The sequence below is a fragment of the Phoenix dactylifera genome, chromosome 3 (assembly GCF_051530095.1).
Source record: "Phoenix dactylifera cultivar Ajwa chromosome 3, Ajwa_hap1_PhDact_Kaust_v1.1, whole genome shotgun sequence".
In the NCBI taxonomy this organism is placed as follows: domain Eukaryota; kingdom Viridiplantae; phylum Streptophyta; class Magnoliopsida; order Arecales; family Arecaceae; genus Phoenix; species Phoenix dactylifera.
The window spans coordinates 46,016,471-46,039,328 of NC_143192.1; the positions used below are offsets into that span (position 1 = coordinate 46,016,471).

The 22,858-nt window shown below is 39.4% G+C and overlaps 1 protein-coding gene and 3 pseudogenes across 2 annotated transcripts; all 4 read left to right on the forward strand.

The window, feature by feature from the left end:
- Positions 1 to 3,120: 3,120 nt before the first annotated feature.
- LOC103705146 (14 kDa proline-rich protein DC2.15 pseudogene) lies at positions 3,121 to 3,975 on the forward strand (annotated as a pseudogene).
- Positions 3,976 to 7,019: 3,044 nt separating this feature from the next.
- LOC103705145 (14 kDa proline-rich protein DC2.15 pseudogene) lies at positions 7,020 to 7,812 on the forward strand (annotated as a pseudogene). The gene has a single exon (XR_015976481.2). The product of XR_015976481.2 is annotated as a 14 kDa proline-rich protein DC2.15 pseudogene (transcript).
- Positions 7,813 to 12,758: 4,946 nt separating this feature from the next.
- On the forward strand, positions 12,759 to 13,444 carry LOC103705144 (putative lipid-binding protein AIR1 pseudogene; annotated as a pseudogene).
- Positions 13,445 to 18,134: 4,690 nt separating this feature from the next.
- Positions 18,135 to 18,985, forward strand: LOC103705143 (14 kDa proline-rich protein DC2.15-like). Its single transcript, XM_008788768.6, has one exon. It carries the CDS (start codon positions 18,224 to 18,226, stop codon positions 18,605 to 18,607), a length of 384 nt encoding a protein of 127 aa, XP_008786990.1. The 5' UTR covers positions 18,135 to 18,223; the 3' UTR covers positions 18,608 to 18,985.
- Positions 18,986 to 22,858: the final 3,873 nt, after the last annotated feature.

Genomic DNA, 22,858 nt, shown 5'->3' on the forward strand with positions numbered 1-22,858 from the left:
TTTCGTGGTCTAGGCCATCGGGCGGCTAGGACAAAGGAGCCGTGCTCGTCTTAAGAACTCGCTAAAGAATGCAGTCGGCAAACGTGGAGCTTGTCTATGCTTCTTTGCACATTGGCACCTCGGCCAACGCCATTTAAAAAGGATCTATGCATTAAATGTGGCGTCTTTAGGCAATTCGTTTTTGAGGGAGACTTTTGGGTCTATTATTTCTGATTTCTATGATGATGCATCGAGATGTATGCTCCATAAATGGACTCCACAAGCACCAGCGGCGCAATAATTTCTCTACTCGTGATTTGAGCCCTGTTTGGCAGGGCTTTTGGTCCAAATGTATTTTTGGATGGAATAACAGTGTTTAGTACAAAATTTGAAAAACTGTTTTAACTTTATCAAAAAGCTAAAACAGTTTTTTGGAAGAAGCTTCAAAATGAAATTTTTTTAGAAAGCACTTTTAATATGTGTCAGAAAGCTACTTTGATTTATAATTTTTTTTTAAACGAAAATATTTCTGATAAAATATTATGATTACAAAAAATGTTTCTTTATATTATAAAAATCTTCAAAAGTCCCAGCAAAGGAAACCAAAAATCTTAATTGGCCTTGACTTTGGCATAATCAAGGTATTTCTTTTTTTCCAAAACTCTTTTTTTTTTTTTTTTTTTCTTCTTCCCTTTATTTCTCTCCGTCCCGCCCTCGTCACGGCGGCAGCCAAGGCGAAGATGGAGAGCACGAGGCAAAACGATGAGGCGGTCATCCACCCATCCATGCGGATTGCCTTCAATATGTAGCAGTCACGTCTCCCGAGTTCCTGAATTCTAAGTATACTTGTTTTTATGTAAACATTTATCCTTCGCGTACACTTATAATGAAATAACCATCAAGCTGATAAGATTTGGGTTTGCTGGTTGGCTCTTCGCTCATTCCAGCTCCACGGTCACACACAGCTTTTAGGTTCAACCTCGAGAAAAGGGCACTCCAGTTGTTATGCCAAATGTAAACAAAGTTTTTTAATAATACAAGTGAAAAATCAAAATTAAATACATTAACCTATCACAGATTTACAAAATTATAAGCATTCGTCAAATTTTCTATCTAATTGAATAAACAAGGTAGATACTTTGAGTCTAAAATAAGACTATCGACTAAAAGGCTCTTTGGTCATTATGCTTTTTCGTAAGATTTGCAAGTGGTTTCACAATCATATCACAGAGCTACTATTACCTTTTCGCATTGGTTTCGGCTAAGGCTCGGCGCTTCTCTTCGTGGTCGCACTCTGGATCGCACAAGACGGAAGCTAGATTTGGACCCATTTCCGATAATTGCCTCTGTTCCAACACCAGTGGCAGCTTCCTGAGTTTATCTAAGTGGCTTCCCAAGATTGATGGGATCCGCCCACACCACGCCAACTCTTGCCCATTTCTCAGTATCACTGTCTGTGTTGGGCGCAGGGCTACAAATAGTCGGGTTGACCAATGACCCCGCCCGACTCAGTTAGATCCGATCAAATTCATTTTATAAAATCCATAGAACCAGATCGGTTCCAAAATTGAACCCATTTGACATTTTGGGTCGAATCTGAATTTATTAAATTTTGATCCAATCCAATCCGATTGGTATATTTTTGGGCCTATATCAGGTCTTCTTCGGACCCGCCCCAACCTGAATGCAGAAGGACTTACAGAATTTTATAGCTAACAAGAATTTGATACTTGTAGTATTTTGATCAATTTTAAATTCTGCTAGCCTACATGGTACATAGAAATAACTATGGTACATAGAACCCATTTAACTGTTCTTAGCATGACTAAATTCTTAGCAGGTTTCTGCTGCTACTTTTAAATTGGCTTTCTTGAAGCTCTAGAAGTTGTGCATAGGTTTTGAGAGGTGGTCTTAGTTTGCTACAGATCATTCTCCAACATTTTCTCCATTGAACTTTGTCCAGCAAAATATACAGGTTCAGCAAACGGCAATTAGGAGTGATAGTTTGCATTTCATTCATGTTGAAACACCACCCAGGATGGGCAAGAAACGCCTGTAGTGGCAGGCGCTGAAAGAGTTCAAACAAGAGTTACAGGAAGCTGGGATTTTTAATGGCATTTGACAGAAGCCAATATGCTGTCTTAGGGGTGAAGGATGCTTCAGAGGATGCTTACACCTTGGGAACAGAATTTGCAGAGGACGGTTTATAAGATGCTTACGGTTTGGTATTTAAATTTTGGCTTGTGGTGAAGCCAGACCAAGAGGTCCATGCCATCCATGCATTTTGAGTGAAGGACTGATTACATTGCTTTTTTCAGTAACAACTCACTTTTTTTAAAAAAAAAATTAAATCAGAAACATAGCTTTCTATAAACTTACTCTTCGTTCTGCACAACTAATTGAACTTGTATGCCATAAAAGGTACAAAATACTAACTAAGTGAATGGTTAATTTTACTGACCTAACCCGGATTCGATCCGGTTCCAAATTTTTTGGATTAACACCGGGTAATTCATGAATCAGACCCAACCCGGATGGTCCATTGAGTCTAATAATTTTGGCCGTAGACGCAATCCAATCCAACCTAATCTTTTATGAATTTGGATCCAATATCAAAACCGAAACAAAAAATCGGAACAAATCAAGGTCAATCATGTCAATTTGATCTTACCCAGACCTAGCTAGGCGCATATGTAGATCGAATTAGCTAGCATTTCAAATTATCTTCGAAATACCAGCCAAGTCCCATATCGCTATCGCGTCTTCAGAGCATTCACTCCTTTCATGCACGTTCTTCTCTTTATCCCTTATAAGGGACACTAACGTGGTCCGGGCTCTCGCCAACTTTGGTCCATTGAGCTACTTGAACAGAAACTCCAATGGCCTAGTCTGCATCCAAAGCTGTCTCTCTTCTCCTCCTCCTTATCTCATCTTCCTCTCTTGTATCATCTCACATCGATGACATTGGCTCCCAAAACTCCAAGGGCCCCTCAAACCAACCTTCATCACTTGCATTGCCAGCTATAACTAAACCGCAAAATGGATCCACCATCTGTCATCCAGTAAAGCTTTTTGTCTCCATTACAACATTTCAAACCCTAGGTACCAACTCTCCCCCCTCCTAATTCTCTATAAATACTGAAACCAATTACCGACAAATCCACTACAGCACTAAACCGCTTCCACAGTTGCATACTAGTGTTATTGTGGGCATTATTGAAGCCATGGCATCCAAGCCCTCAGCCTCAGCTGCCCTCTTCCTTGCCCTCAATCTCCTCTTCTTCACCCTCACCAGTGCATGTAGCAACTGCATCAGCCCAACCCCGAAGCACCCCACGCCTAGCCCATACCCTCCCTCCGGCTCCGGCTCCGGCTCCGGCTCTGGCTCCGGCTCCGGCTCCGGCTCTGGCTCCGGCTCCGGCTCCGGCTCCGGCTCCGGCTCCGGCTCCGGTTCCGGCTCCGGCAGTGGCAAGTGTCCTGTGGATGCACTTAAGCTAGGCGTCTGTGCCGACGTGCTGAATGGCTTGATCCACGTTAAGCTTGGCAAGCCACCCAAGCTGCCCTGCTGCTCTTTGCTTGATGGACTCGTCGACCTCGAGGCTGCCGTCTGCCTCTGCACTGTACTCAAGGCTAACATTCTGGGGATCAAGCTCAACCTCCCTATCCACCTTAGCCTGCTGCTTAACTACTGTGGAAAGAATACCCCCAAAGGATTCCAGTGCCCTTGAGCACTCCAAGTCTTTCGATCTCTTCCTTGGTTCGATTTGTTGTGTTTGAATTCTCATCCAGAACTGTAATTTTTTTCGTTTTTTCTTCATGTTCTCGTATGGAGTTCTTGTGAGTTCTTGCTCTTGTGTCACTGCTCGTGATCAACATTCAATGTATTGGCAAGGAAGGAGATGAGACAGCACGCTCGAAGAGCTGTTATTGGTGCTTTGAATTATGTGTTGAAGTCGCAATTGCTTTAATAAAAGTGTATTGTTCAGTGGTATAAAATATATATATGAGCTTTGGTATATAATGAGTACACAAGGACTACATGGATTTTAAGTGATATTTAGAGTATGCATATTGATGGAAAATTCTAGTAAATTGAATTCTCATATGTGGAAAAGAAATCTTTTGTTATTGTTGATAAAGCCACTGGTAAAATATCATATTGAATATATAGATGTGCTTACATGAGTTATCACATATAACATTACTGATAATCTTGGTGAATAAAGAATTAGAGGTCAATAGAGTTAATTTTGCATATAGTCATATTAGCACAGAGTCTTCTAACTCATTGGCATTTGGAGTAAATCCTTTTGAAAGAAAATCGATCTAGATTGTCTAATCAAATTACTAAGAAAATCTAGAATAATTCACTTTTAATTAAACCTAGATATTTTGGATTCTAAAAAAGTTATGGAGATTATGCACTGATCTTAAACTTGACTATTGGCTTAAGGGTTAGTAATGGTAAGTATATTGATGACATTGGCTTCCAAAACTCCAACAATCCCAACACCCACCTGCCCCTCAGAGAACAAGGACCCCTCTTAAAGGGCCTAAGGAATTTTCTTTTTCTAGTAGAACAAATCCTTGATTTAATTAACACCTCTTGTGTCAGATAGATTACTAGTATTTGCTTTCGGATATCGATCGGAAAGCCGTCCGTGACTGGTGCAGCCTTGGCATAGGAGTTTGAATGTTTGAGCGGCTCCCTGCTACTGGTTCCAACTGGCTGCCTTTCTCCAGATCCCCCTCCGCTTCCGCTGTCTTTGTTCCATGCGCTTCCCGAATCTGATTGTTGGGATGCCATGAACTGCGGCGCTTTGCCCCTTCTGGTGGAACTGTCGCCTTCAGCGTGGTTTCTAGATGGGAACTCAGGTTTTCCTCCCAACTGTTCCATTAGTTCAGCCTTCAACGCCATGTTATGGGCTTCATCCACCGACCAAACTACTTGCAGCCCGATCTTCTCACGGATCTTTGGTTTCAAGCCATTCAAGTATCGTACCACCTTCTGTGGCTCCGTTTCATTGAGGTTGTTTCGTGCGGACAACCTAAAAAACTCGGCAGTGTAGTCAGCAACCGTCCTACCGCTTTGGGTGCAGTTCTGGTACATTTGAAAGAGGCATTGTTCGTAGTCAGGCGGTAAGAACCTCTCCATTAACAATTGCTTTATCTTCCTCCAAGTGCGAACTGGCGCCTTCCCCTGTCGTTGTCGGCTCCTCTGCAGAGTGTCCCACCAGACTATAGCAATACTCTTAAGTCGGAAGGCCACCAGCTTCACCATCCAGCCCTCAAGAACCTCCATCATCTTGAAGAACCGCTCGACTTCAAAGACCCAATCGAGAAAGTCTTTAATGTGCATATTTCCATTGAAAGTTGGGATGTCTGCCTTCAATCGGTACTCATCGTACCTCATGAATCGTCGATTGACACCTCGTTCACCCATCTCTTCTAGTCATCTTCTTCATATTGAGGTTGATGTTGGAAACGATCTCGACGTTCCTCATCACGCCTCTCATGCATGCCTCCTTGGGGGCCTCGAGCGAATCCTCCGGCTCCAAATCCAAAATTGTATCGATTGTTATTGGTGTTGAGTCCCATGTCGACGAGCAACTCACGGATCTCCGCCATCTGTTGTCGCTGCTCCGCCATGAAACCTCGTTGTTCCTCAATCGCCGCCCATATGTCGTCTTGCCCACGGGCGATGTCGCTGGGATCGCTTCCATCGCCTCCATGACTGGACATCAAGTCAAGCAAATTCTTGCTCTGATACCAATTGATGCAGTGAAAACGATGGCGAAAGAATTCAGCAAATGCTGAATTAATAAGACTCAAAGATCAATTCCAGCGAGCTGAAACCGATAATTCTAATAATAATTTTCAGAACTTCCAAAACTTGGGAAAATAGATTTTATTCATTAAAACAAGAATGCCTCTAAAGACGATGTTCCCTCCTTCAAATGGACCTTTCTTCTTCTAAAATTTAAAGTCCTAACCAAATTAAAATTATATGAATGAAAACTAAAACAGACCCTAAAACAAACAAAGAAACAGAACAAAAGATGACGTTGTACCAAATAAAAACAGCAACTATTCCAAAATAGAAATTATTCAGCCATCCTTTGACAGAATTTCTGGGATTGCCACGCACTCACAGGATCTTCGGATCCTTGTGCTCGCAAAGAAAACTAAAGAGCAGGCAAAATACAGGCATGTGACCATCCCAAGACTGCCTGGGGCTTGTTCACGCCCAAGATCGGCTCGTTCCGGCTAAAGTGATCCGAGTTCCAGTGGATTGGTTCGTGAACGAGCTGGTTCCTAAACCGACTTTGAATATGATCTGGCTGCAAAATTTAGAGGAGCTCAGCTTGGCTTAGAAGCTATATGTGCCAGGCTCGAACAACTTGTACTCGGTTCCGCTTGAGGTCAAGCAATCCTAGAACCTAATGAGCTAAGCCCTAGTTGTCTCAGCTCTGCTAGACTTGTTTGCAACCCTAAACGTTGAGAAGCGAATGAATGCAAATTAAGTTTGCAGCTTTTGTCAGACAACACGTAAGACGCTAACGAAGTTGTTCGCAGTGTATTATTTTATTGAAAAGTGATTGGAATCCCAATGCTCATCCTGCAATGTGAATGCGAGATTGACCACGCCACTTCTTCGTCCCATCATTGCTGGCGAATGATGCCTGTTCATTCACGGACGGGCGGCAGGAATATCACGAGCTGCTTTCTCCTGTGCGAAAGCAGAATTTTCCTTCGATTTATATATACAAGTCATAATGATCTCAGAACTCTTGGTGCGGATATACTATCATATCATGTGATGCATGCCAGGGGATAGACTAAAATATAGCTTAACTTGCCCCCCAACCTAGAAACCCTACAAAACAGCCCAACCTTCATCACTTGCATTGCCAGCTATAACTATACCGCAAAATGGATCCACCATGTGTCATCCAGTAAAGCTTTTTGTCTCCATTACAACATTTCAAACCCTAGGTACCAACTCTCCCCCCTCCTAATTCTCTATAAATACTGAAACCAATTACCGACTAATCCACTACAGCACTAAACCACTTCCACAGTCGCATACTAGTGTTATTGTGGGCATTACTGAAGCCATGGCATCCAAGCCCTCAGCCTCAGCTGCCCTCTTCCTTGCCCTCAATCTCCTCTTCTTCACCCTCACCAGTGCATGTAGCAACTGCATCAGCCCACCCCCGAAGCACCCCACGCCCACCCCATGCCCTCCCTCCGGCTCCGGCTCCGGTTCCGGCTCCGGCTCCGGCTCCGGCTCCGGCTCCGGCTCCGGCAGTGGCAAGTGCCCTGTCGATGCACTCAAGCTAGGCGTCTGTGCCGACGTGCTGAACGGCTTGATCCACCTTAAGCTTGGCAAGCCACCCAAGCTGCCCTGCTGCTCTTTGCTTGATGGACTCGTCGACCTCGAGGCTGCCGTCTGCCTCTGCACTGTACTCAAGGCTAACATTCTGGGGATCAAGCTTAACCTCCCCATCCACCTTAGCCTGCTGCTTAACTACTGTGGAAAGAATACCCCCAAAGGATTCCAGTGCCCTTGAGCACTCCAAGTCTTTCTCTTCCTTGGTTCGATTTGTTGTGTTTGAATTCTTATCCAGAACGGTATTTTTTTTCATTTTTTCTTCATGTTCTCGTATGGAGTTCTTGTGAGTTCTTGTTCTTGTGTCACTGCTCGTGATCAACATTCAATGTATTGGCAAGGAAGGAGATGAGACAGCACGCTCGAAGAGCTGTTATTGGTGCTTTGAATTATGTGTTGAAGTCGCAATTGCTTTAATAAAAGTGTATTGTTCAGTGGTATTTTTGTTGTTTATGATTTCTATCTCTGACGACCCATACGGAAATGTGTTTAGTCCCACATTGGTTATTCGCTCGGTAGATTTTGGTACTTATATAAGATCAAGGAACCAAATAACTTCTTATGTATAGAGCTCAGGTTTAAGATCATTAGGAATTGTGGCAGAAATATATCTGATAAAATATATATTTGAGCTTTGGTATATAATGAGTATAGAAGGACTACATGAATTTTAAGTGATATTCAGAGTATGCATATTGATGGAAAATTTTAGTAAATTGAATTCTCATATTTGGATCGAGGATCTTTTGTTATTGTTGATGAAGCCACTAGTAAAATATCATATTGAATAGATGTGCTTACATGAGTTATCACATATAACATTGCTGAAAATCTTGGTGAATAAAGAATTGGAGGTCAATAGAGTTAATTCTGCATATAGTGATATTAGCACAGAGTTTTCTAACTCGTTGGCATTTGGAGTAAATCTTTTGAAAGAAAGATCGATCTAGATTGTCTAATCAAATTACTAAGGAAATCGAGAATGATTCACTTTTAATTAAACCTAGATATTTTGAATTCTAAAAAGGTTATGAAGATTATGCAGTGATCTTAAACTTGACTATTGGTTTGAGGGTTAGTAATGGTAAGTACACTTTATATAATTGAGGCTAAGGAGATCTGGAAATTTTGCTCCAATCCTATACTCAAATATTTAAAATTTGAATTTTTTTAGTCCCAATGCAAAGTGATATTTCGGTTAGAAATCATTTAGTGTCCTTAGAGTATTTGTTGGGTTAGATCAGAGTGCGCAGTGAAACTATGGTGGTTTGAGATATTTTGAAATTGGTTAGAAACAATAATACTTTGATCTGAAAGTTATTATGATAGAAGACCTGAGCTAGAAAAGGAGAATATGGTAATTTTTGGCTACTGAAAGTAGCTATGCACTTTTCACCGATGAACTCTTCTATTGTTAACAACTCTTGAGAAGATTTAGCGTTAATGGATTGAATGTTTCTTGGTTGGGCTCGAACCTAGAATGTTTTGACATAGATCTTCTACTTCTATCTCTAAAATAGTTAATCTATTAATTTGAAGAGATCTTATGTTTTCCTAGGATAAAGGTTGATTATTAAATTATGGGCAAAGTTAAAAGAAGAAAGATGATTGTAGATTATGAGATGCTAAGCTTCCGCCTATTTCTGTTAAGCCGATTATAATTTATGTGTGGAATTAATCAAGAAAAATTAATTTTTCTCTAATAGGATGTGTATCCCCGAAGAATAAATATGTATTGAATTATATTTTGATCCAATTGGAAAGAAAAAAAATTCTTCAACATACTCAACTCGAATATCTCAAAAAAAATTTAAAAAATAAAAAATGATGAAAATAGGATTTAGGTTCTCTTTTCTTTCATTGATGATTCAAAAACTTAGAACCTAGCTTCTATTTATAATAGTAAGATACGTCCTAGTATAATTCGGGTAAGATTTCTCTTCTAGTTAGAACAGCACTAGCTTTACAAAAATAGACATGACTAGTAAAAATAAATACGAAAAAGTTAAAATCCTACCATATATAAATTTATTCAATTGAGATAAATTACATAATCAAATTTGAAGAGAGAGTAGAAAATGTAGAGGACAAGGAGAATTGAGAAGTATTTAGTTCCTACAAATCAATCATAAGAAAAATGGAGAAACACAAAGATATTCCGTGATGCTATGAAATCTGGCAATAGGTACTGTTGATCTTTGTAGATGGAGATTTAATGCCCATAAATTGCTAACATTTACTAGCGTATCACAGTGATGGAAGAGGTCCCGAGCGGAGTAGTCCTGATGGTGGAGCATAGCTTGGGATCTCTTCTAGCTATGGAGCAAGCAGAACCTCGATGGGAAGTTAGATCATGCAGTGGGCTTCTTATGCAAGAGCTTATCGGTGGTGAGTTGTCAGTGTCGTCGTATAACCAAGAGGGTCGACCTGCCAAGTAGATTTAAGAGCTTCTGGTGGACGGTTGATGCATGACCAAGCCAAGCAATGAGCCCCAACGGTCAGACAAGTGTTGAAGCTTTGCAGTGGTGGACCCAAGCTAGTTGTTGGGTCGACAAATAATAAGGTTAGTAAGCCTAGGGTGGTTGATGATCTAGTTGGTGAGCAAAATACTGGAGGTGATTAGATCTATATGGATATGGCACTAATAATCTAATGGGTTTTGGTCCCTCGCATTAATAGAAGAACCAAGCCATGAGATCCTGTTGGGGCTATCTGAAGGACCGGGAGATTGATCGTCAAGAAGAGGCCAAGGCACTAGAGCAATCCCTAAGAGGTTTTGGTAAGGAAGGCTATGAGACAACATTGTTGGAGTTGTAAAAATCCGGAGCCTCACCCAAAAAAAACTAGTTAAAGGTATTTTTTTGGATTCCTTAGTTTTATATAAGTATCGCATAATCGATATTGAAGTGTGACGATGTAGGAGCTCTTCCTTAGAAATGAAGTGATGGACTTAGAGGTGGACTGGATAGAAGAGGATGAAGCAGTGGAGAGAGCCCAGGGAGGTCTTATTGAGGAAGGCCACAAGATTGCACTCTCTGAGGTTATTTGGTTCTCCATAATTGTAAAAGCACGAGAGCTCACTCAAAAAGGATCGTTAGAAGATGCTATTTGGATATCTTGACCTTGTATAAGTATCACAATTGATATGAGGGTAAATATTTGCCCACATAGATTCTCACACATATCCATCCTCCATATAAATCATGATATATATCCTCGACGGATTAAGAGTTCAAATGTCATCAAATTTAATCGCAAACAACATGATAAGATCATTGTCAACTCCAAATGGCCCAATGCTAGCTGCAGTTACCATATAGTCCACATGGGCCATGGATTGGTTCCATTCTGATATCATTTGTACAATCAAAAATCTCACCTAAAAGGACTAATTGAATGGTATTATTTAGATTTTTTGAATCTCTACAAATATCCATGCAAGATCTTTCCAAGTGATATGTAGTAATACATGCCCATATGGGTCCTTGCAATAATGTTCTAATTTTGCAATTCTCATCTTTATTTTTTGTTGTTGAGACTTGGGCTTATGCTGTCTATATATATGTTGGGGGACTAGGTTCTGTCTGGATTGCCCACAGAGAAATTTCAACGTCGGTGCTGGAACTGCCATCCGTGCAGCACACTCAATACATTCCCTTGCGTCTATACATGGCGTCCATCAAAATGGGGCCATCTTAATTTCCTTGCTTTTAATGCCACCTAAAGCGAACTGGATGGTTCTTTCTGTCTCTCAAGAGTGAACGGGATGGCATGTAAGAACCATGCGGATGGTAGTTCCAAAGCCTGCATAGAAATATCTGTGCAAGCATTTCAAGAAGAAAGCTGGCAATAGTCATGACAAAAAATGTTGTATTTCCTAGATAATTACGTATCTAACTAACATTTGTCGGTCTAGGTCAAAACCCGCCCAACTTGTAGAGGATCGCTATAATTGGGTCGTTGAGGAATAAAGCCACCAAATCAATCACTAGTTCTGCAGTTCACGAGACATTTCACTGTTTCATGGGTTCCAACTTCGAAAGGCACGATGTGCTATCCTGAGTGCATAAAAGAACAGATGGAGCAATTGTTTGCTCAGTTGGTTGGAACCTCTCCCACGGGGATCGGGTTTCAAATCCTGGATACTGGTTAAAATCGAGTTTCTCTTAAACCTTCGGCATTGTTTAGAAGCCATAGAGAGTGCATATATACAGAATAGAATAGACAGTCACTTTGTGCAAGAACGGCCTGTTCTTGCATTGCTTGTGGGGAATTCCAGGTATTAGCATAAGTCCAGGACATGCATGAGTCAGTCTAGATCTGAATCAATCTTTCTAATCCTTGTAGTCACTTTATTCCTTTTCTTCTGTCTTTTTCTTGCCTTTTTTTTTTCGGAAACTGTCAAGAAGAGATGAGAGTGACTTGTTATATGATTTGTAGCGCTTATCTTTTCCTAAGAAGAATTATGCACCGTAATTTACCATGCACTGGATGTATGAAAGGTATCAAACCTTAGGGGTAATAAAAGGTTGTTATAAAAACTAAAGAACCATATTAGGCCCGAGTATGTACCGGAATATTATGTTCGATTCTTGATTACATAAACAGATCAATATTAGCTTAATGGTTCTTCTTAGAAAATGCCCGCATGTGGTTCACCTATGATAGCATATGGTTCCATTAGGAGCCATTACAGCAAGATGTCTCCAAGATTTGTCCTCCTTCTGAATTCTAATTTTTTCTCTAAAAATGATTCCATATATTAAGTTAATAGACTATGGAGCTTTGCATTCTGATGGCTCCTTTTAACTTGGAATTAACCATAGTATTCCCTCGTTCTTTCTCTTGAGAATGTGTAGCTTTGATGAGTAGTCATTTTTCCATACTATAGTTTCATGGAGCAATGCATGAAGTTCCCAAATAAGGATACCATACCGTCAGGCAAATTCCTCATCACTAGATTGTTCAGTACCACTTTTAGTGCAAGAACCCAATCCATGGATTCTTAGAATATATAATAACTGATATGGCATAAACAATTCAATCATAATCACGGAAAAAAAATTATATATGTACATACGCGCGTACATGCATGCATATGGTCATATAGATTCCTTCACCAGAAATCCCGATGAGAGAAAATGAGGGGTTTAATATAGGACCATCTAGTTTGGGCTCCACAGTCATCACCCAAGCATTACTCTAAAACTAAAATACGATTACAGAAGCAGTCTTGCACGCAACAATTAAATTATCACCGTTCTATGGCAACTTGACCATCCGAATGCTGATCTTGTGCTTTGCCAGCTAAAACACCCTTGCCCAACGGATTCATATTGCTTCCTTTGTCTTCCTTCCTCCCCCTCCGAGGCCTATAAATACCGAACCCAGCACCAACTTCCATTGCATAACTTTCACAAAAACCAGAGCCTGCAATTTAGTGAGTGCAAGCTATGACAGCAGAAGCCATGGCATCCAAGCCCTCAGCGTCAGCTGCCCTCTTCCTCGCCCTCAACCTCCTCCTCTTCGCCTCGGCCAGTGCCTGCGAAACGTGCCCCAGCCCAAGCCCTTCCAAGGGCAGATGCCCCATGAACACCCTTAAGCTAGGTGTGTGCGCCGACGTGCTGAAAGCTTTGATCGTTAACATCGGCAAGCCACCCAAGAAGCCCTGCTGCACTCTGCTCGAAGGCCTCGTCGACCTCGAGGCTGCCGTATGCCTCTGCACTGCACTTAAGGCCAATATCCTGGGGATCAAGCTCAACATCCCCGTCGACCTCAGCCTGCTCCTTAACTACTGTGGGAAGAAGGTACCGAAAGGCTTCCAGTGCCCTTAAAAAGAAAAAAAAACAACACCATCTATTGCTTTGTGCGTGGATTATAATATAAAATCATGTCGTTGTCTTCTTGCATGGTGCGTCTTTGGTTTGGGTTGTTTATTAGGGAACAGTACAACTCGTGAACGTGATCGGTTCGTGCAATAATAGTTTGATGTACACTGTGTTTGGTACTCTCCTACTGTTGTATCTGGAGATTATGTAAGAATAAAAGTACCCTTTGCTCTTAGTAAAACAACTATAGTACCAACATTTGCCAATGAGACTTTGGTCCACCGGATGGCAGAGGGTGCGCTGGGAAAGGTACTGACTGGCTTGAACTCATCTGTAGATCCGGGACACGAGCGGTACATGTGAGCAGGGTCACACTGATTGGGAATTGCAGTTTTTCTTTTTATTAATTTTAAATTATGAAAATCCTGATTAGATGATTGAATGACGATAATTAATAGATTTGATCTATTTAAGGATATAGCATTTGACAAAAAAAATTTTGGTCTATCTTCTATTTTGATCAATCTCCTAAAACATGAACTCAGTCAAAAAAATGAATATCCTATAATACGAAAAGAAATTGAGAGATACTTGGGAAGTCTCAAACTAACAATTCTCCAAAAGAAGGAAACTGAAAACTTTTGACCTGGGGCACCGAGTTGCCTTTCCATTTTTCTTCTTTTTTTTTGTTATTGTTGTTAATTAATTCCCTATGATGCAGATTTTTTTTTCTTCATTGAATGTCTCAGAGACAACGAAGATTCTAGCTTTTTTTTTTTTTTATGGCGAATGAGATTCTAGACTTTTTATTATTATTATTATTATTATTATTATTATTATTATTATTATTATTATATATATATATATATATATATATATATATATATATATATATATATATATATATATTAAGTCATAACCCTGTTTAAGAATAGTTTGATTCATCTATTACATGGCCATGTAAAAGGGCAATAATCTTCCTTTTATATTAGGAAATCTGCTAGTGTACACCAACTAAATCACGCATGTAGATTTGTCCAACCATAAATAAGCTTCACAAAAAAGCTAATTAATTGTTTTTTTTGGGGGTACATCTCTGAAGTTAGGTGTACAAGCAGATCTCTGAAGCTAATTGGTAAAAGACTATTTCTTCTTTAAAATGTTGGAAAGTTATTAATTTTTCTCATTCGAATAATGAAAGAATTTTATCTGATTGGTAAAATTTTAGGAAAGGATCATGAAACTTTAACTCTAATTAAGGAAGCAAACCTGCCCTATTTCATCTTGAAATTTTTTTTTTTCTTTTGTTTTCCGTTTTTGGTCATGGGGGATGAGAGATACAGAAAGCCATCCCGATGAATGGAGAATTTACTATCATTGTCATGCTCATGTGAATTAGAGAGTTTTGTAACTTGTAAATACAAATTTTTCTAATTGAGTCAGCCTTAATGTTATTGGTGCAAACGCAACCAATGCAACGTTAAAAAAAGACAATTCTTAGAAGACAAAAGGCTTCCGCTGAAGTCTCGTAAACTTCTACTTTCATAGACGCTCTTGTGAAGGAAATTGCTTGGGCATGGTCGTGTTGGCAGCATCAAGTTGCACCTCCCACGAGTAAATCTCATGAATCCGAGGCTTATTTTAGGTGGTACTGGTAGCATGATGCTATTACGTGTAGTTGCATTTAAACATTCGAATGCAGATGGGTGTGTTAATCAAAGTACGTACAAACTTGGTTTTGGCTGGTTACAATTTACTTGATCAAATATTGTTGAAATCTTTATTGGGTGTATTCGTACTCGTCAGATATGAATCGTCCATCCTAGCTAAATAATATATATATATATATATAGTTCAAATTAGACGATCTAAGTTATCTAGAAGTCTTTAATTAGAATTAATCAAAAGTTCTCATCATCCCTCTACAGCATAGTGGAGGAAAGACACGGAGCCTATCTTGAATAGTCCCTCTACAATCTGTTGAATAACATGATGCAGCTCATTTGACCCGGCAGCTGGTACACAAGTCCCATACCATATAGTGCTGTAGTTAGTCTCACCATTGTTGCCTCCAAAATCCGATTTGATAATTTGGAGATGTGTGGAGGGCATAGACCGATCTGCAGTGGTAGAAAATGAAGTGCAAAAAGAAGAGAAAACGAGGTCGATCGAGTTGCTGGCCATGAATTTATAAGAAAATATAAAATATATAAATAAATCTACCTCATCCTATAAACTTAATTTTTTGGAATAAGTGGTGATTTTAACATGGTATCAGAGCAGATGTCCTAAGTTCGAACCTTATCTCCGCACTCTTTAACCCCATTATTAAAAATTTCATATGTTGGGCTCTCCCATTAAAAAAAAAAGTCTGGCCCACATGTAAGGAAGAGTGTAAGAAAATATAAAATATATAAATAAATGTACCTCATTCTAAAAGCTTAAGCTTTTGGGATAAGTGATGATTTCAACAGAATCTTCCAATGCTTAAATCAGATAAGACTCTGAAAATAGGAGATATAAAAAAGATAAAGGAGAAGAGAAAGTAGAGGGCTTCTTGCTTGTGTTCGTACCTTAAGTCTTGAGCTTTTTTTTTATAGATGAATCAAGTAGAAAGCTATTTCTTTATTTTTCTTATCTGGTTCAATCTAAGAATATGAGTCTAATTTAATTTGGTTCCTATCAATTTATGATAGACGGGCTTGATTTTGACATAACAACCACCAACACATGCTTAAAAAAATTAAGCACTATTCTCGGCTACATGGTAAATCATCACAAGCTATTCCATGTTCAAGGGGGATAGCACTACTGCGATGCATCATTGTCATGATCAAAGAATCAACGATTTTATGCCGGGTCACTTAAGAAGTACCCAAGAATAAATCCATGGAAGGCCCCACGGACGTAGTAAACAAAGGACCCCAGATCCACAACACTCGACCTAAGATGTAAACAAAGGGCCCATTCGTGTGAACATCAGACCAGCTGGTACACCATATACGGACAATAATTGAAGTTACCATTTGGTTTGTTGACAAATTTTTTTTTTTAATTCCTACTTCTCTAGCATCAAACTATGTGATCAATTAAAATCTCCGAAAAAGCTACGTACTGACTAGTATGAAAACATCCCCACCATATGCGACTCACGTAGGATGGACCCTACTTCGCCTACTGCATGGTCTTGCAATTAGTCACTAATATTTCTTTTGTACATGATATAACTAACTAGCATTATAATCAAACATCCAAATTTGCAGAACCACTAATAAACTTCATAACTAAACCTAACTAAATGCTAGGTGTCCGATACGCTCTTTGATGCTAGAAGATTATTTCTTCTTTTAAATCTTGGGAAGTTGTTAATCATCTCATTCTAATAGTTGAAGGATCACAAGTAGTTAATGAAATTCTAGGAAAGTATTGCGAAAAGTCGACTAGCAAACCTTTTTTTAATACATTTTTATCTTTATTTTTTACTTTTGGAATGTTGCACATATTTGAATGCGTTGGGGCAGGTTTTCTTTCTTTTTTTCTTTTACACAAATGAGACAAATCTATCATATAAGAAGGGAACAAAACACAACATGTTTTCTTTAAACAACATGCCATTGGGTGGCCTCTTTCATAGTCGATTAGACCCATTCTATGAAATTCCTCTACTCGATTATTAAGAATATGCTTTTGCATTTGCTTCCGTTACCCAACAAAAAAAAAAATTATCCATGATAGGTTGCTCGGTCTCTTAGATTTTAGTTGCAAAAGGCAGACCTGGCTACAAGTAATAATACTGGTGGACCATGGAGTAGGAAAAGCCAATCTTGATTTAAGGTTGTCATGACAATTAAAGTATTGAATCTAATCAAAATACAACTCAGCTCGACCTATCTAATTTTCTTAAGTTGATTTTGGTAGATGGGAAATTTTTGGAAGGTTGTTCCATTTACCATGGACAGGATAATCTACTCTATGAAATAAGTTACTTTTTGCTTTTGATCGGATGGATAAGTGGAGTAAGTGAGTGTGTGGATTTTCACAATTTTCTATATTTTATCTTTAAGATAAAATTATCCTTCACTTTTTAGTGCATATAAAAGAGTGATTAAGGATAAAATTATAGTTAGGAGGCATAATTAGGCTTCTTATTTCAATAAGGCTATTTCGTGGCCTTTTAAGGTATTTGGCAGGATAACCCTCGCTTGGAGGGATTCAAGCCCATTTAGCCCCTGCCAAATCAAATGCAGCCTTGGTATTCTACAATGCAACAACTCGGTGGTGCTAGAGTATTCTATTTAAAATTAACAGAGAGAATACTCGAGTGGCAAATTTGAGAGAGACATTCATATCTTTTGATCGTAAAAAATTCTTATGGTGGAAATGCCCAGGTCTAAATACGGTGAAACATCTTCCTCGTTCCAAGCTTCTAACTGAAACTAAAGCTTAAAAATCTGTGGAAAAAATAAAAAACAACATGAAAGGCGAACAATATTTTTTTCTTCGTAAAAGAAAAATTAAAGAAGAAAAAGAAAGAGAGAAAGAAAGAAAGAAGATGGACGTCGGCAGTAATAGGCCAAACCGAGCAGCTAGAGCGGTGTCCAAGGTGCTCTTCCCAATACTTGTCTATCGTATACCACCTTGCAGCACCGTCGTACAACTTGGAGGCGACGTTGATATTTTGCGAGGGCGGTCATGGGCATTTGCCAAGGTTCCTCGCCCCACCAGCACAACCCTCCAAGCCATTTTCTGTCCTTCCCTCCTCCTGCCAGCTAAAACAAGCATTGCCCCCACCTAGTTCACATGGTGTTAGCTTCCTTTATCTTTCATTCATTTTCCTCCTTCCATCGAAAAACGAATACAAAATCTACTGGTCCTCCATTCTCCACTAGAGAGGTAAAAATACCTACTACCTTTCTATAAATACCCAACACCTCTAATGCAAAACCATTCCATCATAAACACCACTAGCTAGTATTGCTCCCTCTCCCACTTAGGTAAGGTAGGTGTTTGTGATTACCAAGCCATGGCATCCAAGAACTCAGCATCGGCTGCCCTCTTCCTTGCTCTCAACCTCCTCTTCTTTGCTCTGGTTAGCGGCTGTGGTGTTTGCCCTGGCCCAACCCCCAAGCCCCCGAGCCGCTCCAAGGGCAAGTGCCCCATTGACACCCTCAAGCTAGGCGTGTGTGCCAACGTGCTCAACGGCCTCATCAACCTCAACCTCGGCAAGCCACCCAAGAAGCCATGCTGCTCTCTCATCAAAGGCCTCGCTGACCTCGAGGCCGCCGTCTGCCTCTGCACCGCACTCAAGGCCAATATTCTCGGTATTAAGCTCAACATTCCCGTCGACCTCAGCTTGCTCATCAACTACTGTGGGAAGAAGGTCCCCACCGGTTTTCAGTGCCCTTAAACTACTAGCTTGCTCACCACCCAAATCCCCTGGTCTCTGTCTGTGGTCTTTTTAATTGCTTGCATATATAGTTTCAGGTATAGATTGTTTGGGTTCGTCGAAAAGGTTCTTGTTGGTTTTGGTTTTGTTGATGTAATGGCTGTAGCTGTAGTTGTTACTGTTGTTGATTTCGGAGCAAGGATGACGAATAAGCCTGGTTAAACAACAACTTAAAAAAAAAATCATGTTATTTTGTGTGGGAAATGGGCGAAGAGGGGGTGCGTTGGCGGAGGGGGGGGATTTCATGTTATGTTTTATATGTAAGACGGGGTTAAACTGGGTTTTATTTATTGTGTAATGCTTTCCACATTTAGACAATGAGTGCCTGCTTTATTTTGACGCTTGTTCTGGTGCGTTCCTCCGTGAAGAAGCTTGGTTTTTCTTTTTGGATAATACAGATAAATCATACTACTCTGGTACCAGTACATCTACGTAAGCTAGAGAATATAATACTACAAAAATAAAAAGAAGTAGCCTCTATTATTTGAATTTAACATTTTTTTCTGCCTCCTTTTTTCCGGTTGGTGGTAAGATTTGAATCTAACTAATATTTTCGTTCTTACTTATCCCTCAAAGCCCAAAGGGTTATTTTTACTTCTTTTTTCAGAACACATTATATTATTATAATTATTTTGGTCACCATATCTGGGGGTTTTTATTTTGCACTTTTCGCTTTTTTTTTGGTGGGGGTTACAACAAGGGAAATCTCAGTCTATCCTACAATTCGTGGATAGTAATCAGTCCAAGGCTTGCGAGCCATGAAGGACTGCTTTCGTATGCGTCCTCGCCGGTGAGACAGTGTTGCGGAGAGAATATTGAAGGGTTTCCGACGTACGTTCTTCATGATACACGTATAAATTCCACGGCCACTCTTTGCTCCCATCTGGAGCCACGTCAACTCGTTTCACCACCTCTTGGTATGACAGCCTTTCCCGTACCTTCTTCTTGTCGGTGAAAACCTACACCGGTGTCTCCCCGAAAGTCCTAGCTGCTGTTTACCAAAAAAAAAAGTCCTAGCTGTTACTGCAAACTTTGTCCTGCAATGAAAGAATACTGACACGTTTCTACAGACCAGACGTACATGAAAGGGAGAAAAATCAAGCAAAAAATAGAAAAAAAAGGTCCACTTCACATGAGACAAATATATAAAAATTTTAATCCGGCTCACTTCCCTCGCCCTCCAGGAATCGGACCTTGAGCCGAGTTGGTTCCATTTAGAGAGGGTTTTGGCCGTGAACCAGAGCTCACAAGGAAAGAAGAAGATATATCAGCTATTTCGAGCCAGAAGCGCAATAATAGCCACATTTCTTTCTGTCCGAAGTGGGCTCCGGTTTGATGTCATTCGTCTATTATTGAGTAGATGTGATTCATGATGCTCTGTCATCTCGGCTCATGCGGATGCCCGTACTATCGTTACATGATTTTTGGAAACCCCTACAGATGTTCACATGATTTAGGGCTCTCGAGTCCTAATTTGCTGCAGCAAGACATTGGAACTATTTCATTCTGCTAGCTAAAATTATCATCATCGCCATCATCATTGTTTTTTCAGACACCAATAAAAGACCATGGTTTAAGATAGACACTAATCTATTGATATATAGAAAGGTTTCGTGAAGTATTTTACCCATCCGAACCAAAGCCAAGCCAAAAAAAAGAAAAGGCTCATGCATGCAATTGATGGATAGACACTAGCTGCAAGTATGACTGCTTCATAATGGTAGTTATTGCTAGACTGGCTATCTTTTGCATCCAAAAGGAATTCACGTCAGACATTAGGAATTTATCCTGTTGTGAGATGGTGCTCTTGCTGGAAGTGTATACGTGCTTTATATATCATACACTTAGGCGAACAAGCAGATTTTTTTTTCTTTCTTAAGGAAAAGGTGGCCTTCATTTTCGATGCTCGATGTGCCTGTACTTCATTTTGCTGTATCTGTTGCAAAAGAATATGACTTTAATAATTACTTAAAAATTCATCTCAAAAAATTAATTACTTTAAAATTTATGACTTTAGTAATCACAAGTATCATGAACATGTATTAGGTCCATTATATACAGGACAAAATGAAGTCTGCTGCTTGGATTGATTGCTATATTGTGCTTAGTCCTTGTATTTAGATACTGTGATCTTTGATGATCATTGTTTATTTAGCCAATGATCTCGTACACATTTACGCATACAATATATTTCTCATAGTTGTTCCATGCATCCTTTTTTTTTTCTTGCTTCACAATCTTTATCCACGATATCAATATGCATGTATGAATGATTATATAACTAGCACATTATGGGTACAAACTTTAATTGGAGTATTGCATTGTAATGCTTTTCACGTTGATGTTTCTTTTTAAGAATGTATGATTATTATTGATATTTGATATATGATGTTTCTACGTAAGCATAATTAGAGTTTATAATTATGAGAATAGAGAATGATTTAGGGTGTTGCATTTGCATCCACCCCATATTAAGAAAGATAGATTTGCTTCTAACTCTTTATCTGCTGATTTGGTAAAGCAGCTTCCTACTGCAAGGAAATAGTATTTGTATTGCCATCATCAATAGCATAGAAATTTCCCAAACTCAAAGCACATTAGGGGTCTTCATATTCTTAGTATGTCAGAGCTCATTCTTAGTTCATAGATCATTATATTTCATTGCACATATTTAACACTATCTTTTCATTATGATATAGATTTTGTTGATGGAGGGGATTGGAATGAGTCGTGCTTTTCAGTTGAAATTCTAACCCTAATTAATTACTTTACATATATTTGAGTACAAAAGAAGTTGGTTGCTTTTGCTGACCATTGAGAAAGAGCATATTTCTTCTTATAGAGAAACATTAGATATATCATGGTTCCAAAGGTTGCAAGTCTTGCTTTGTTTCTGCCAGCGGCCGATTGGGAAGAAAATAAACTTTTGGTTTGACTGGCCCATTTTGGAGCCACAACGATTGAATTTAGGCTCGGTTCAAGAAGATTGGCCTAAAGTTATAAATCTCAAAAAGATACCTAATTTCAGAAAAAAAGAGAGATCATCTCAATCGGGTACCATATGACCAAATTATGATCTTCCGAAGTTTGGCCTACGACTCGGCTTTCAGATGTGGCAAATCTCGCTCTCAAACCATATCCAACCCCGCTCGTAGTTTGGTCAAATTAGTACACATCAAGTATGAGAATCCTTCTAGATCAAACCATGTCTATCTGTAAAATTTATATGGAATCAATCACTTATAAATTTTCTATGAGACTAATAATTTTTATATTCCATCTCATAGGAAGCCTTTTCACCCAGAACAAAGAACTCTCAGATACGCACTACCAGAAAACACGCGTATAGTGACGGAGATTCCCGTCACTATACCGTGTTTCCGGTTACTAATATGAAATTTGTGACCGGAGCTCTCGTCACGAAATTAGTTACAAAAACACGCGTCACTAAATTCTCAATGACGGCGGCGATTCCCGTCACTAAACTCCGTGACAGAACTGCCATCACTAAGCCGTTACAAATCCAAAAATTAAATATTTAAAAAATTACGTATTTCCCGTCACTAACCAGTCATTAAGTTAGTGACGAAGATAACTTGGTCACTGATTTTGTCACAGAATTCGGTCACAAATTTGGTCACTGATTTGTCACAACCTTCAGTGACAGATTTAGTCGTCACAGACATGGTCACAAATTTTGTCACTAAATTTGTCACTAATTCTGTTACTGACTCACTGAGCAAAATCAATTTTTAGAAACCAAAATCCTGTCACTAAGTTTATATTAGCTCGTCACAATACTTGGTAAACTATTCAGTAACCAAATTTGGTCACCGGTCACATTCCAATAATCTGGTATATTTGGTACATTGATTGGCTCATAATAAAAGAAAAATACAAGCTAGAGCCTCATCCAGTCATATGCATAAACAAAACAATGGAAGTGTTCTGCTGAAAGCTTTTCATTCAGCATCTCTCTTTCCAGAATACAAGAGACATATATAAATGTCGTCAGTATATGATTCCAATGGACTGACATAAGTGACTTCAACTCTGTCAACCGGGAAGGAGTCGGAATAAGAACTTGTACTCGTTCAGATAGAAAGCCAGCAGTATGCTTTGACCCTTTGCTTTTGCATTGCCCTTTGTTGTTTCCTTTAACCTGTTTCATTCCATTCATCAGAGGGGCAAAAAAAAAAAATAGAGAGAGAG

Coding starts and splice junctions, on each gene's coding strand:
- LOC103705143 (XM_008788768.6), top strand. CDS start 18,224: ATGGCATCCAAGAACTCAGCATCGGCTGCCCTCTTCCTTGCTCTCAAC.